We start from the raw sequence: 18,117 nt of genomic DNA on the forward strand, positions 1-18,117 counted from the left end.
CCTCCTTCCAGAGCACCACATTTATGTGACACCAGCCCAGCAACTCTTCCCTGGATCAACATGTCACATTAAATTTAAACAGCAAATACTTTTTTAGTATATCTCATACAAACATTTAATTCAAATATAACTGAGCAGCCTATATTTTTACTTCCTAATCTTGCTACCCTGCAAAAAAAAAAAAAAAAAGGCAGCTCTCTGAGTACAAACAAGGCTGCAAAAGGAGAATTTGTGAGTTCAAATAAATGCAAAAAGTATCCATGCACTTCTTGTGTATTGTGAACACAGAAAGTTAACAATCCAAGCATTCAGAGAAATGCTTTGCTCAACTTCTGAATTCTCTTCAGCTCACCTAAATGGAAGAGAACACATCTTAGGAGGTTGGAAATTATTAGGAAAAAGGAAGATTGGTTCATTTTCACCAAATACCTGAGAACCTGTTGTCTTTCTGGCTCTCCTTACTATGTCATGCACTTAAATGTGTTCTGTTTGTAGGACATTGAAAAAACAAAACAAAACAAAACAAAAACACCACCTAGGCTTTGGGGTTGCAGACAAAATAAATGTGACTCAACAGTAATTGATATATGACTTGAGACATTCTTAAATAAGTAAAATAATTAATATTGTTAGCACTTCAGTTACAGAGTACTATCATATACTTTGTTTTATTTGTCTTCAAAATAAGGCTACCTAGATAAGTAAAGCAAGCATTTTATTTTCACATTTTCTTAATGGAACTACTGAGTGCCAGAAAAATGAATTATGATGCAAAGGGTCAGAAAGGGAACAAAGCATGTCAGAACCAGGGTCCAAACTCAGGCTCTTTTCTCTCAGTCTTCCATTACTACCACTGCTGCCCACGCCAGGCACTTATTAGACTCCTTCAATCTTTGTTTCTTTACCTTATGAAACAGAATATTTCTAGTATTTCTTCCAGCTTGATTTTTTACATTCTACTAATGTTAAGCTATCAAGTTAAATGAAAACCTGTTCAAAGGATGCACTCCATTTATCCTCTTCTTGCATCTTTCCGTCAAGGTCTGTCATATGCACACTGAAGAGAAGAGTCTAAACATTTACGTTGTGCATTCCCTGAAAGGAGACAGTCTACAGAAGAGAGAAGCCACGGTTCCTCTCTATGGCAAGCTAGCAGAGGAGGACATGTCTGTGTTCTACCAAGCGTGGTCATTCTCCATTTTCACTGTCAGGCTCCTGAACACTTTCCTGTGGACCAGTTACCTAGGGAGAGATTGCCTAATCGTGCATGTGGGTGACTAATCACGGCATGAATCTTATACCTTCTCCACCTCACTGTTGCTCCTTTCTTTGCAGAATAACTTAGGAATAATATTAAAATTCCATTCAGCAGTCTTCACCTAACAACGTGCTTCCTAAAATCTAATCTTTTCAAATATATAAATATATTATGGATAATAAAACAAAGCATAATTTCAGAAGATTTCAAGAAAATAGCAAAACAGTACCTTTAGGTACAAAAGAACCAAAACTTTCCTCTCAATCAATGGATTTTGTCTGTGAGAATAAAAAAAAAAAAAAAACAGAAATTGTCTGATACTATGGGAAACTGAGTTGCTTCTCACATCCTACTCTTTTCAAATGGAAGGCATTGTGGGGACTAAGAGCTGACATCAACTTGTACATGGATAATCCCTCAGGCAATGGCCCCTGAAACTGGGGGAAAATTAAATTACTGGGTTCATGTTATCCAAAGACCAAAATAATTTTTCAAACAACTGAATTTTACAGTCATGCACATTTTTTTTTTTTTTTGCATTTAGTCGTGTGGTGTAAGGGGTCTTTTCTGCACAAGCAAATCGCCTAAGAATACTTAACCATGGAACCCCTTTTGCTGTGGGAGTCCAAGGGAACACTTAAGAGAATAAAGGGCTATTAGCCAACTAAGAGCTTTTAAGCCTTAGAAAGGACAGTACCATGTGGTTCAAGGAATATGAGAAGCTAGAACTGGAAACAATATAGTTTGTTCTTTCTCTGGTAGAAATCAAAGTTGCTACTTTGGGATTTGCTGCATCCAGTTGTCTTATGGGAAAAGCTAGAAATAGGAGAGGGGTGGATGAAAATCTTGACATTCTTACCGGCTCCTCGCCTCTTCCTTCAACAAGCAGGTTGGCGTGTTTGGCTTATAGTCTCAGAAATGCCAACATGTTGTATCCCTGTTCTGAAAGTAGAAAATTATTCATGCTTCTAAGAATGCTTATCACAGGCTTTGTCCTTCCTGAAAATTTTTAGTATCATGTTTCTCCATGTTGTTTTTCATTGCTGACAAGGATTGAAAACTACACTATATCCTACTAGGAAGCTATAGTGGTTAACAGTCACTTTCTGTCACCTCCCAGTACATATTTATGGAAGAAAAAAAAGGAAAGGTTACGAGGGAAGGCAGAGAGAAAGTACCACATGGAAACTTTAGCATGAGGCACAGAATTTCCATGTATTTTTATGATGTGATGAATGGCAGTGAATTGTGGCAGAGTATCACACAGGAGACCCAGTCTAAAAAGCTTTCTGCATATTTTAAGACACAAGACAGGTCACATTCACTTGAAGTAACCTCTGTTCGACTCTTCAATAAATTTTCACAAACTAGATGGTTCCGTTCCAAAGAAAATAAGATATATTTGTCTAGGTTTATCATGCAAACCACTATTTAAGTGAAAGAATATGTTTGAAAGTGTTAAAAATATGAACAGGTCTGGAATTGTACTTAAAGAGGAGATATACAATTTAAAGTTTATTATTCCCCTCCCAAAGCTGGCCAAGGTTTTTTTGCCAACATACCTCCAGCATTTCTTACATGCTAACACACTGTACATTTATAGGGTACTTTCATGTGCACCATCCTGCTGAGGCAGGTGCACCTCATTTTGAGATGAGGGAATTGACGTTCAGGGAGGGAACTGGTTTGTCCACATGGCCAACAGAGTAGAGACCTGTGTTTTCAGTCCTTGTCCTATGTTTCTTTCTATCACAAGACATCCACTATCTGTAAAGGATTAAAACCAACAAGTTGAGGCAAATATCCAGCCATCTTACTTAGTCTCACAAATAGAAACCAATGCAGCCAACTTTGAGTACCTACTAATGAAGGTTTGCAGAGGCCTGTTCGTGACTCAACATTATCCTATTAATGTCTGTGTTTAAGGGAAGGACTAAAATAATCATCCAGGCAATTCAAGAGGGAAAGGAATGTCTATTCCTAGTAACTAAATGCTTGGAACATACATGCACAGTGTTTTTCAAAGCCTTCCCCTTTGAATTTTTTATTTCTTAAACAATAAAATTTAATTTTGTCCACTCAGCCAAAAAGTCAGGGTTATTTTTAACTTGTCCTTGGTTTGGTTTATTGCCATGACTAGAATTAGCAAAATGTTTTAGCTTAGATACAGAATCACCAAATGTTAGAGGTAAAGAGACCCTGGCAGTGAACTAATCCAAATCTCCAAGGAGGTTGGACCAACATCACAGATAATTGCTTGTAATCTTCACTTGCCTTGCATGAGCAAACATTAAGTCTGTTTGCTAAAGCTGAGAGAAACAGTTTGACTTCTGCCAGCTCTGAAGACCAGTTATTGGAGGTACAGTTTAAAAACTCAAGCCAGCCACGTCCTAACCTGTGCATAGTTATGAAATGAAGTGACATGGAAATGCCATAAGGATTTGCAATACTAATGTAGATATCCATGTTTAGAAGTTTATTCTCTAGCCAGATCTCACATTTTATTCTTAAAAATGCATTCCAATAAGAGAATAAGTATGCATTTGGCTTATTGCTCTATATATCACCTTTGGTATACATTGAATAATTTGTCTAAAATGCTGCCTTTCTGAAAGAACTCCAAGCTTCACAAGATATTTAAAATAAGCCAGTCCTCTAAATTGAGAGCAAACAGGTTTTGACAGATTGAATTTCAACACAATACAGAAAATAATGCACTTCAATACCTTATGGTGGAGCTGCTAAGGAAATGAGTGTTTAGTTTTTCCTTCAGTAATTCTTTTTCTTCAAGAATCTATTCCCAGTCATTTTATGCATATGCTAAACTTCCAAGTGTTCAAGGTAGTTATATTTATTAAGTTGCAATCAACTAGACTACAAACTGCATTAGTATTAGTCTTTTATTTTTTTCCAAAGTTAACAAAGACATAAAATAGTCTACGAATCTAGCTGTGATTGTGAATTCAGTGAAAACTGAAAGACTAAATCTTCTCAAATCTTAATCTTCCTACTTTATTCCATAAGTCTAGAACACTGGTTATAGTGAGAAAATTCCTTCTTGGCCTGTCTATGTCTTGTATGGTTTTACAGATTTCCTACATACATATTCTTGACCTTTGGCTCTCCATTTCAGTCTATAAGTAGTTTTCACTTATTCAGCAATGTCTGTGTATCATGCAATCCTCACAGTAACATGAAGTAGCTATGACTATTGCCTTCATTCAGCAGATTTGCAAACTAAGACACAGAGATCAGATAATATGCCCAAAATCTGTGATGAGGGGTAGCGGGGGGGAGGTGGCCCAAACAATGTATACACATACGAGTAAATGTAAAAAACAATAAAATAAATTTTTTTTAAATTGCCCAAAGTCACACAGTAAGTAGTATAGTCAAGGTCAGAGCTCAGACTGCTAATTCTAAAACTCAGACACTTGATCCTCTTCTTGCTTGTTTCTGGCATCTGCCTCTTTCCTTCCAAGCCTGATGTTGTGGTACTATTTCTTCTGCCTAGAATGTCTGCCCTCCACTGAGATCCCCATGGTCATTCCTCTGGCTCTTCTTTATGAAGCCTACCTTGCCTGAATGAAGTTAACTCACAATCTTCCTTCTGCATGTAATGTTGGTCAGAAATCCACACATCCCAGCACAAAGGCTATTTTAACTTGCCTCTGATGTGGACCGCATAAAAAGTATTTGTTCTTAAGAGAAGCATTGTTTATACTGAGTGTCACATTCTCTCTCCACATTTGTGTTCTGTATTTGTATGATTAGTTATAGAAAAAAACTTCTAGAGATCATGAATTCTGTCAGGCTTATGTAGTATGTAAGACAATTCACATAAGGCAACACAAACCGGTTGGTCAAAAGAAAAAATTCCACATAGCCAAGAAAGAAGAAATGATTACTCCCCAACGAGCCATGCTAGCCATATGGATCCCTTATCCAAATGGAAAACAACACAAATGTGCCTCAGATCAATGGGTGAGAAGAGAGGAATCAATTTTTGTCAAATTGCTTAAGTCCTAGAATCTAAGCATATATTAGGCTTTTAAGTCAAATGAACTCATATAGAGTGAATGTCTTTGTATTCACTAGGGAATTTTAGGTTGTAAAGTTATTTTGTTAAAACCTTCCTGCAATAACTTGGAACATTCATATCATTTAAAGAATCACCAATCCATGTGTCACCTCGCTGTCTGAGCAACTAAGAGGATTGGCTAACTTGGATCTCCTTCTCTTTTCCAGATCTTGGCTATCGTGTCTATCCTGTTCATCGTACTTTCCACCATTGCTTTGTCTCTCAACACACTCCCAGAGCTGCAGGAACCAGATGAATTTGGACACCCCAATGACAACCGCCAGTTAGCGCACGTGGAGGCTGTGTGTATTGCTTGGTTTACCATGGAGTACCTCTTACGGTTCCTGTCCTCACCAAATAAATGGAAGTTCTTTAAAGGCCCGCTGAATGTCATTGACCTGCTGGCTATTTTACCATACTATGTCACCATTTTCCTCACAGAGTCCAACAAGAGCGTGCTGCAGTTCCAGAACGTAAGGCGCGTGGTCCAGATCTTCCGAATCATGCGAATTCTTCGGATCCTGAAGCTTGCCCGACATTCCACCGGCCTGCAGTCTCTGGGCTTCACCCTCAGACGGAGCTACAATGAGCTGGGCTTGTTGATACTGTTTCTGGCCATGGGGATCATGATATTTTCTAGCTTGGTGTTTTTTGCTGAGAAGGATGAAGATGCTACCAAATTCACCAGTATCCCTGCATCATTTTGGTGGGCCACCATCACCATGACCACTGTGGGCTACGGTGACATCTACCCTAAAACATTACTAGGGAAAATTGTGGGAGGTCTCTGCTGTATTGCTGGGGTTCTGGTTATTGCCCTTCCTATCCCAATCATTGTGAACAATTTTTCTGAGTTTTATAAGGAGCAGAAACGCCAGGAGAAGGCGATTAAAAGGAGAGAGGCTCTTGAGAGAGCCAAAAGGAATGGAAGCATCGTATCTATGAACTTAAAAGATGCCTTTGCTCGAAGTATGGAACTGATAGATGTGGCTGTGGAGAAGGTTGGAGAGTCAGCCAATACCAAGGACTCAGCTGATGGTAATCACCTGTCTCCAAGCCGGTGGAAATGGGCCAGGAAGGCTCTGTCGGAAACGAGCTCCAACAAGTCTTACGAGAATAAGTACCAGGAGGTTAGCCAAAAAGACTCCCACGAGCAGCTGAACAACACTTCTTCCTCCAGCCCACAGCATCTGAGTGCCCAAAAACTGGAGATGCTGTATAATGAAATCACCAAGACACAGCCTCATTCTCACCCTAGTGCAGACTGCCAAGAACAGCCCGAGAGGCCAACCGCATATGAAGAAGAGATAGAGATGGAAGAAGTGGTCTGCCCACAGGAGCAGCTAGCCGTGGCGCAGACCGAGGTCATCGTGGACATGAAGAGTACCTCCAGCATTGACAGCTTCACTAGCTGTGCCACAGACTTTACAGAGACCGAGAGGTCTCCCCTGCCACCGCCCTCTGCATCTCACCTGCAGATGAAGTTCCCCACCGACCTCCCAGGGACAGAAGAGCACCAAAGAGCCAGGGGCCCCCCATTTCTAACGCTAATCAGAGAGAAAGGGCCCACTGCCAGGGAAGCCACACTGGACTATGCCCCAATTGATATAACTGTGAACCTCAATGCCGGTAGTTCCCAGAGTGGGCTCCACAGTCCTTTGCAGTCTGACAGTGCCACTGACAGTCCTAAGAGCTCGCTGAAAGGGAGCAACCCCTTAAAGTCTAGATCCCTCAAAGTGAACTTTCAGGAAAATAGAGGCAGTGCACCCCAGACGCCACCCAGCACAGCCAGGCCACTGCCAGTAACGACAGCAGACTTTTCGCTCACCACCCCACAGCACATCAGTACCATCCTGCTGGAAGAAGCCCTCCCCCAGGGAGACAGACCCTTGCTGGGCGCTGAGGTTTCAGCACCCAGTCAGGAACCTTCCAAAGGGCTGTCCCCTCGGTTTCCCAAGCAGAAACTCTTTCCTTTCTCCTCCAGAGAGAGGAGGAGCTTCACTGAAATAGATACTGGAGAAGATGAAGACTTCTTAGAGCTCCAAGGGGCACGGCCAGACATGCAGGCGGACTCCAGCCCCAACTGCTTTGCAGATAAGCCTCGAGATGCTAGAGACCCTTTAAGAGAAGAGGGCTGTGTGGACTCCTCTTCCCCACAGAACACAGGCCACAACTGTAGGCAAGACATTTACCATGCTGTGAGTGAAGTCAAAAAGGACAGTACTCAAGAAGGGTGCAAGATGGAAAACCACTTGTTTGCCCCAGAAATTCATTCCAACCCAGGAGACACGAGTTACTGTCCCACACGCGAAACCAGCATGTGACTAGTTACAAAAGCAATAAAAAAAAAAAAAAAACTTGTTTCTTAAAAATGCAGTTAATAATGCCTGTGAACTCTTACATGGGAAGCCCCTCCCCCCCAAAGTGCATAAAATGTTATTTTTTGCATGGCATGAACAGTTTAGTTTAAGTACTGTTTAAATAAAGAATCAAGACTGCATTTTGTAATAAACAAACAAAAACAACTGAAGAACAGTGAACCAATAAAGAGAGCTCTATTAGGAACCAGTCCTCTGCCATGTCTGACATTTTTGATCCTTTCATTTCAAATTATGGGCAGATTTTCAAGTTTTAACTTTATGTTATGATTTCAGAATTTGCACATGAAAGGATGAAATGTCATTGCATGCATTCATAATTATGAGGAGTAAGGTGCTTTGAGCTTGCAAAATATGTAACTTTGTAAAGAACGGGGCTGGATGGAAAAATGTCAAGAGCACTTGGAGACGAGTTTCTGAGACAAAGGTATTTCCTTCATAGCTACTGCCTGGAGGAGCTGTACAAACTTCCTGTTGCAAAATTGCAACCTTTTCTTAAACCATCTCTCATATCTCTCTTTGGGTTGTAAAGTGCTTGTAAGAACATTTGTTTAAAGGAATACAGTATTTTTATTTATTTGTGGTATAATTCATGGGGAACATTTTTCTTTTTTTGCTTCTGCTTTATTGTAGCATTTGTGACTTTATTTATGAATTGTGGAAGTAGGCAAGATTTAATGACCAGATATTTAAGCTTGAAATTTTGCTAACAAATTATATATCATATCACAGCCCATTACAGAAATGCATTTTTTAAACCTGAAATATAGAAAAGGCTATATTATACAACAAAACTTTTTAAAAATTGACACCCACATCTAGAAATTAGATCTTTAAAAAAAAAACTTGTATTTGGCCATGTAACCATGACTTTATTTTCCTCTTGTATTCAACATTATTTTTTCTAAGTACAGATCTAGAAACAAGAATGTAGGTATGCCAAAATGGGAATTCCAGAAAAGTAACTTTTGACAAACTCAAAGCAAAGCCATTGAAATGAGACAGTCACCCGGCTTCATAGAGTTGGTTCCACCATGAGTCACCATAAAAAGAGCGCAGGCTTGGGAATGGGTCACTAAGGATTTCTTAGTATGGGGTGGGAGTATGGAAAGACCATTATGAAGGGTACGAATTCTGCCCGAGCATTGATGGCAGTAACATGCTCAGTAATTGCAGCAACTAGAAATGACCTAGAATTCCAAACCCCATTCCCCCAGGAAGTGGTCAGAATGATCCTTGTTGAAAGCCACTTCTGGCATTTTCTACTGAGAACAGTAAATGCAGAGGAGGGAAGGCACTGGATGGTGGTGAAGGCTGTGCTGGAGCCCAGATCATTTGAATCCGCTTTGCTTCCAGGAACCAAGGCTCTGGCTACAAATATGCAACCACCAGAAATATAAACCTGGACAAGCCTCTACAACCTCTTTTGGACTCAGTTTTACCCAAATAAAAAGGAAGACAAAATAATTTCTAAGCTCCCTTAAGACTTCAAATTAATGATTTCCTGGTCTTCTAGAATTGTCTGGGTTTTGCCTCAGCAAAATGCGTTTTACGCTCGCGATAAGCGTTCAGGAAAACAGTAGGCAAAATAAAAAGCACAACTTATTGTTAAAGAAAAAAAACACTCTAGCTTGTGTTCTATTTTTTAATGAAAATACAGGAGAAAATAGCATGAGTATTTAGAATCTTAAGACTTTAGCATTTTTTTATTAACAGAATCTGGTCATTAAATTTCAGATTAAAAAAAACAAGTTTTAATCTTAGTCAAAATCTAGGCAGTCCTGCTGCTCAAAATAATTTAAAACATTTCCTTTTTCACTGTGCTTAGAATTTCTTAATGGTTTCATGTTTGTTTCAAAACATAACCTTTAATAGTTTATAGTCATTAATCATTGATATTTACATTACTCATATTTATTTTAGTGTCTAAAACTAGATGTTAATCAGCTTTTTTAAAATCTAGAGTATTTGAATTTTCTACATGTTGTTTTTCAAAGTCAAACAGGTATATCTGTTATTAGATGAATAGCAAATAAGTTATGAAAATCATTTTCTCTACATAGCATCATGAAGCAGTTGTTTTCTAATGTCTCTTATTGATGAATTTCTATTTTTTTATTCATCTGGCTGCATAAGTGGACTTACTGCCCTGACAGCTGACTGATGCCCTGCCTTTCATGGGACTATTAGGCCTTCTACTGAGACCCCCTACTCCAGAATGCACTTGTCCAGATGAAGAATCCTGGACATTCTTCCCTGGAAGCATTCACACTAAAAACTCTTTCCCCTTCAATCCAAGGGGTTTGTTTTGTTTTGGGTAAAGGATGTCTGGGGGCAGGTGTTTTGCTTTACATTTAAATTTAAAATTTTTTCAAAACCATCCTATGGAAAGTTTATCCTTCTATTTTTCCTAGATCCTTTGGGCCAAAAGTCTTCAGCTAGGAAAAAAAAAAAAAAAAGAAAAGAAAATTCTCCTCTAAAAATATTTCTGACTTTGGTATTTCACAGAGAGGCAGTTTGAGGACCAATGGCTCCCAGGATGTGCCTGTGCAGCACTTCTTAATTCTTTTCATTGAACTATACCTAACTCAGAGAATAAATATGTATGCCTGGAGGACCTGGAAATACTTACCAAGCACAGAGTTGTTTTGAAGTTTTTACATTAAAAATTCATGTCAATGCTGCATTTTACTCCATAATATATCTGTTTCAATGATTTTAAAATAGTGTTTTGTATTACATGCCAACTAGCAAAACTGATACTCTTATAACTTCAGATGTATTTTTGTACCCTTTAGATGATGCATCCCCATTTTGAGAAACTCTGCCTGAATTGTCAGGAACACAGAGGCTTATACCCTGCAGGCTACTAAAAATTGCTGCAGCTAAAAGAGTTCATTCATCATTACTTAGTTCAGTGACCAGGGACAAATGTCAATGAGTAAAGATTATTTGAATGACTTCAATAAAAGTCGCAGAAATGGGTAACCTGAATCTTCTGATTCTCCTAACAACCAGTGCCAGTAGCCACAAGTTGGTTTCAGCCCCAAGCTTGAGACCAGCCATTAGAGCATAGAAATGAGCACATTGACTGCTGGATGCGGCTTAGTGGTAGAGTGCTTGCCTAGCATACGTGAACCATGTTAGCACACATGATTGCCAACTCAGAATTCTGGCCATTAAGGTACATGTCCCTTGGCTAAAGAGAAGAATTCATCTTTTGTGATGTGAAATGACATATGTAATAGGTAGAGGGCTGTAGGAAGCCACTTAATCTTCTGCAAGAAAAGCAAACAGAACTTTAGAAATACTTCTAGGCTCAAAAATATTGTTTAATTGGATTTGATCATCATCTCGCTGGTCATTCATTCAGCAAATGCTAGTTGAGCATCTATCTCTATATTAAGTACCAGGCCTGTAACTTGATGAAAAGGCACAATTCCTAGCCTTGTGGAGCTATTGCCCGGTTCAATGATACCGAGCTGAGGTGATCTGGACTACTGATAAATGTCACTTTTGAAGATGGAAAAATCACTCAATCACCAAACCAGGGAAGCATATGACAGGAACAAATATTATTTTCCAAAGAACTGTTTCCTAAGAAATACACAGATGGTATAAAACCTGATGTATAATTATTTTTGAATCATAGTTTTCTTTTCATGCTGATATAACCTATTGTTAATCTGATTGAATGAGGTTATGGGTTGTTTTTCCTTATTATCTGATAAATTAAAAAGTAATTATTTAGATCTGGGGATGTAGTTCAGTGAATGAGAGTTTGTCTAGCATGTACAAGGTCCTGGGTTACTCTCCAGCATCAAAAGCAAAAACAAAAACAAAATATAATTTTTCAATCAGATGTTTTGCTTGTTGAAATGCCTAATAGTCTGTTATAAAAAAAAAACTAGAGCAAAATTTAATACTAATGAAAAAGTCTATAAAAATTCAAAATTTTAATAGTGTATTTGATGGTTGTGTGGTTAAAATAGAGCATTTTATTGCTTTTTCTTATGTCCTATAGTTTATAGACAGCATTTTAGGGATGCATCATTATTCTCTACTTAGTTCTCTAAATTTCTAATATTTAAAATTCAAAAGTCACCAAGCTCAACTCAAGAGTTTTACTCACTAGGTCCATGTGGAATTGATAGTGAATATTTTGCCACTGTAATGTCTTCCTCCAAGTTAAAAAAAGGAGAAAAAAGAAAGAAGAAGACTACAAAATCTAAACAGAAATGGAAATATTTATAGGCTAATTCTTGCTTAGTCTTTAAATAAAAAATGTTTCAACTCCAAAATCTTGATGAATATTCTATATATTTTTCAGTTTATCACTTACTGTGATATATTGCTGCCCTTTAGTGGTTTCAATAACCATTTCCTCTACCTGACTTTTTTGAATAACCTGACTTAATTCCATGAATCCTTATTTACCATTGCCATTAATGTATAATTTCTTCCTTACTAAGTCTAAAAAGGCTTATACATAAATACAAGAAGGTGTAATAATAAGTCATCTCAAGGCCAGCAAAATATACAAGTACTAACATAGGAAGAAAGACTGAGAAAAAATATAAGTAAATTAGTGTGTTCTTAAACAGAGAAATTTGTATAAAATTTAGATACATGCTTATTATTTACATTGAAATTAGAATTGAAGCCATAATTTCACCTTTACTCTTTCTCCTAAAAGAAATTACCGATGATCAGATATTTCCAGATTGCTATTGATAAGCACCAAACATTTATCAAGTGTTTTCTATGTGCCAGAAATTAACTTATATATAGTTCATTCCCTCAAGTTTACAATCTCGTAGAGATTTCATATTTAAGAGATCATATTCCCACTGGAGGCTGGGTCATGCCTGTTATCCTAGTTACTTGGGAAGCTAAGATCAGTAGGATCACAGTTTGAGGCCAGTCTGGGCAGAGCTGGAAAGACCCATCTCTAAAATAACCAGAGTAAAATGGGCTGGAAAGGTGGCTCAAGTAGAGCACCTGCTTTGCAAGTGTGATGCCCTGAGTTTGATCCCCACTCCCACCAAAAAAAAAAAAAAAAGAGAGAGAGAGAACGAGCATATTCCCAAGTGAAATCCAGTTCCATGGGATTAGTTACAAATATTATGACAGTATGTTGTTTAAGTTTGTTGCCTGAGAATTTCTAAAATCCTTTTATTTTTCCCTCAGATTCAAGTTGTATATTTTCATTCCTTATTCTAGAATCTGAATTTCTTCCATATAATTTCTAAACATCCAAACTTAAAAATACAGTAGCTGTCTGAAATCTACCGACAGTGGATTGCAATGAAGACATTTCTCACTTCAGGAAAAAAAAAAAAAAAGATGCTGGCCCTCCCCCCAGGGAAAAAAATTTGTTTGCAATGATCTGGTTTTTTATTTTGTTTTGTTTTGGTTTGGTTTGGTTTGGACAGGGTCTTGCTAAATCGCCCAGGCTGGCCTTGAACTAATGAAATTACTGCCTCAACCGCCTGTAAAATGATCATTTTTAACTGCTCCATTTGATATTTTAAAATCCTAATCTGTGTGCTGTGTAATCTGATAAAAGCTGAATGTGAATCTGAAAAGTGTAGTTTACCGTCTATTTACCATAGACAATGCTGGCAAACACATGACTGAGTAGCTTTTCTTTTAGATATTTTTGCTGCATTTCAACCTTAACCAAATTTGGGATAATCAACCAAATAGTAAAAACAGACTTTCAGAATGAAGACCCAGGGAAACAGACAGAATAATGACCACAGAGCAGAGGCCAGGGTACAGGTTCAGCAAGATGTCATGAGCACCACCATCCTGCTTGTCATTCTCCACACACAGTGCCCTCTAGTAAAAGTAGACTTCTAGTTGCCAAGAAAGGAGGTAAAAAAGCACAACTTGAAAAAAAGTTCTCTACCATTTTCCACCCTCAGTTACCCCTGCAAATCTCCAAAACAACAACTACAACTACATCTTAGGCATTTTTGTGATCAGTTTTCTTGTTCTTATTCTGAAGCATCTGATCGAACTGTTGCTACCCTCCACACTATGCTTTACCTACACTGCTAAATCAGAACAAAATCACAAGTTTAGCTAAATATGAATCCTTGGATACCAAAGATCCAACCAAATGTTACTTTGACCTTTCTGTCATTTCTGGGAACCTAGATAAGAACTCAAAATGGTGGAGGGCTTTAAGAATCATGAACCAATGAAGACAAAGCTATTGAGTTGGTTCAGTCAGAAGTCTAGGGTTGTCATCCTACTTGAAGATTACAAGAAGAGCCTGAGATTCCTTGAATTGACTCTGGGGAAAAAAAAAAAAAAAAACGTGTTTTCTAAACAACCCCCACAGAGATCAATGGGTGTGGCCAGAAATCTTATTACAGCCAGATTTCTCTACCATCTTTAATGCAAGATGCTTCCAGCATTCTTATTTGCAGCATAGTTTAGGCTACATTTTTAACCTGAAAATTATCCTCAAATAACAATGTTTAATTGAAATTAAGATTTTTGTATGGAACACAAAAACAAAAAAGCAAGATATACTAATATTACCTAAATTACTTATTTAACAAAAATGCTATCACTGGAATTAATTATCAAAAATGTGTATACGATGAAAATTTCAGCAAAGAACTGGCAAAAATCTCCCTATATACTTCAAAACCAAAAAAAGAAAAAGAAAAATCTGCAACTTACAAAACACTAGGTTTATCACACAATACCAAGTTCCAAACTTATACAATTTTAAAGAGGTATGATATTAAACCATAAAAAATTCAAAAGCGAATGTATGAAAAAGGTTTATTAACCAAATCTGAGGTACCATTAGCACACTGAAGCATTTTAATAACCTTTAATTTAACTACATAATGTATGTTCTTAACACCTTGTTCTCAATTGAAACCTTTTGTTTCATACTGTTGCTTTTCATAGGTTTGCTCGCTTTCTCTGCTTTGTCTAAAGAAGTGAGAATAAAAGGAAGAAAGTGTTTAAAGGCAAAAGTTATTGGGCAGCTTACTAACATTACCTACTGTGCCCTGGAGTATAATGGAAACCATTTGTGGACATAAGATGGCCTTCTCACTCCCTTCAACGTTCTTTTTTATATATATATAAATTTTTATTACCCTTCAACCTTCTTATCAAGTCTCACCATCCTGGTTTGAAAAGATATCCTTCTGATCACATATCAAATGCTCATTCAGATTTTTCCTTCTTCTCCTGTCTGCAGTACACACCAGCAATACTTTCCTAGGTCCTGCCTGCTTAGAGTTCATCAGTTACCAAGAAGACGGGCAGCTAGCAATAGCACCTAGAAGTCCTCAACCAAAAGGAGGACACCCAGGAGTTCAAAAAACTTAGAGAGGCCTGAGGAAAAAAGAACTGTCCCAATACAGTATAATAACTTGCGTTGGCTAACAAAACAGTGACATAATGTTTGCCCCATTAAAAAAATACATACAGCTTTATTTGGCGGTGCTAGCTGTTGAACCCAGGGCCTCATGCATGCTAGCATGTGATCTACTACTCAGCACCCAAAACCACAAACCCAAACCACAACAGCACTTCTTAACCCACTACTACGTTCTTGTACTTCAAAGTTAAATAGCTGGGTTGATGAGAAAGATGGTGTGTAATTCACTAACTTATCACAAGGCATCATCCTCAATGCAAGCTTTTTACTAAATGTTTAATTAATGTGTCTGTTTTCAGGGCAATATACCAAAAGAAAAGTACCAATATTACCCTTTCATTTTCAATGGTAATAGACATTTCAATCGGGGAAAACTGGTAACTATCCTGGTAAGTTTTCATGTGGTTCTAGGCCAAAGTGTAATAGCCATTTAAATAAAACTTTAGCAAAAGATATTAGAGGTGGAGAGAAAGCCATATTGAAAGATCGTACTTTGCTTTATAGCTAATTATAAATAATTCAAATTTGGATTAGGATTTTTTAATTCTCTGATGCAAAAGTAACTTTAAGTAATCGTGTGAAATTAATATTATTCATTTTATTATAAATATGAGTTTTTTTAAGATTATTATAACTTAAATGAATGGCAAATAAGAAAGCAACTGGCACAATGCCTGACAAATAAGAGATAGGTATTTAAAAACTAAGAAAGATTCCAAAAGAAATAATTAAATTCACATTTGTGTTCTAAATACTTAGAATTCTCAAATTCTCTGTAGCTTCATAAACAGTCAAAAAACTTAATGTGTATGTGAGTATAACCCACCATTGCATAGACTAGAGGGCTCTTTATTTGCTAAATTATATACACATCTACATACTCAATGTGGTTTATAGAGAAATGGGCGTTATTTTAACAAATAACATGCTATGAAAACTAAGTAGGACTTTTTTTTACCTAATTGCCTTAAATTTTTAATATTTAATAGACAAGTACCAATTTCTTCTAGGGAAAAAGAGCTTCCTACAATTACTAAGGCTTTAGATATGCTATTTGAAGTGTGTTTTACTACAAATTTAACATACTTCATAATTATAAGAATACAAAACAAACCAGTCCAGCTTGCTGCTTTAAATATTTATAAATCTGTGGATACATTTCATGAAGTAACTCATAACAAACTTGGTTCCAGATTTACCACAATTGGCAATTTACCAGAATAAACTATGAGAATAGAAACTTCTGGAATTAAACAAATTTTCTTCATTAAATTTTGTTTTGAGAATCTAAAGTATAAATTGTTATCAGTATAAATTTCACCAGAAACTTTTTGTTTTAATGTTAATGTTACTGGGCAAGAAAGATAGTAGAAAAGGAGGCTATTTGTTAATTTCAATTTATTTTAAATGCTGGGTTGTAAAAGTTAGATGGGAGCCTGGTGCCTGTGGCTCGTGCCTGTGGCTCATGCCTATAATCCTAGCTACTCAAGAGGCAGAGATCAGAATAATTGTGGTTCAAAGCCAACCCTGAGCAACTAGCTCACGAGACCTATCTCAAAAAACCCTTCATAAACAAAGGACTGGTGGAGTGACTGTAGGCCCTAAGTTCAAGCCCCAGTACCGCAAAAAAAGGAAACAGTTTAGATGGGGGTCCTTTTGTCTTGAGAGCACTGAAGCTGGGTGATGACAGAGGATGACATGGAACGCAGCTCTCTGTATAGTCTGTACAGTGTCTAATGCAACAACTCCAGCCACACTGGGGTGGAGAACTGTGGTACCAGGGGAATGCAGTGAACTCTGATATTAAAAACAAGCTGATTAGGAAATTCTTCCACTGAATCTATGAAAGAATTTCTCAGATATATTAAAATTTTCCCCTCAGAGGATCCGGTAACCATCATTGGTAAACTGAAAATAATACCTTAATGAGATTTTTTGTTTGTTTGTCTGATTGGTTTTAGGGTGGTTATCTTGGAGCTGTTAGGTTGGATGAAGGTTTTTGTTGTTTTGGGAGGGTTTCTGTGCTGGGACTGCCTAGTAATTTTATGAAAACTTTAGTATAACACATCACTTCCTTTGAACTTTCAGTTTATTATGATACTTAAAGCCATGTTCTAAATCAAAATTGCATGATAGTTTAGATCTTATTGCAATTTAGTTATAGCCTAATGAATACTGTATTCCTGTTTTTCTCAAAAAAATACAGTTTCTAGTTTATTAAATAGTATTCTGATAAAGCATTATGCTGCCCGACCAGCTCACGAAGTGTATTTATCCGCGTCTCTATGTAGCTTATACAGAGACTCAATGCTGACTGTCCTGTCTGTGCATTTAACTGCTGCCTTCGTTACGGTGTCATGTACCTAGGCCATGGTACAAAAACGACTGTAAACTGCTTACTTACCATCTCGTCCAAAAAGGTCTGAGGCGGTGCAATAACGCTGTTAGTTAAAATGGCTCACTGTGTGAATCATTTCAATCTGCACATTCTTTACCGAAAATACTGAAGTAGCATTTTTAACGGTTTTTTCAGACTTACAATAAAAATCTCTGTGTCATATCTACATAGTCAAACTATGTCAAGTAATTCAGTTTAAAAGTGTTGACTACTAACAAACTAAAGAGAACTATCTACTGATTTTTCCCATAAAATTGCTTATGTGATCTTCTGTTGCCAATGTAGGCCTGCCTCAAATGGTTTCTTTCACCACTGTTCTGTGTCAAATAAAGAGAGGATACTGTGGTGAATTTTTACCTGTCTGCCATTAGTTCTTTCCACTAGTCAAAGGGTACACATTCCTCAGAAGGGACCCATCTACTGAGATCCACTATTCCAAGTGTGTAATATTTGTGTTTGATGTACAAAAGTTCGAGTTAGGGGCTGGGGGTGTAGCTCAGTGTTGGAGCACTTGCCTAGTATGTGTAAGGCCTTGGGTTCAATCCCCAGCATCACAAAATAAATAAATAAAGTTGGATTTCCACA

General features: G+C 37.4%; 1 protein-coding gene across 3 annotated transcripts in view; it reads left to right on the forward strand.

Annotated features, from left to right (window-relative positions):
* Positions 1-17,882, forward strand: part of Kcnb2 (potassium voltage-gated channel subfamily B member 2) — a 420,708-nt gene extending 402,826 nt beyond the window's left edge. For all 3 annotated transcript variants that reach the window (XM_074068703.1, XM_074068702.1, XM_074068701.1), the window contains exon 3: positions 5,507-17,882. In XM_074068703.1, coding sequence (XP_073924804.1) covers positions 5,507-7,663 — 2,157 coding nt within the window. In that variant the 3' untranslated portion in view covers positions 7,664-17,882. The remainder of the gene's footprint in view (positions 1-5,506) is intronic.
* The last annotated feature ends 235 nt before the right edge of the window (positions 17,883-18,117 follow it).

This window comes from Castor canadensis, chromosome 3 (genome assembly GCF_047511655.1).
Source record: "Castor canadensis chromosome 3, mCasCan1.hap1v2, whole genome shotgun sequence".
NCBI classification, from domain to species: Eukaryota; Metazoa; Chordata; class Mammalia; order Rodentia; family Castoridae; genus Castor; species Castor canadensis.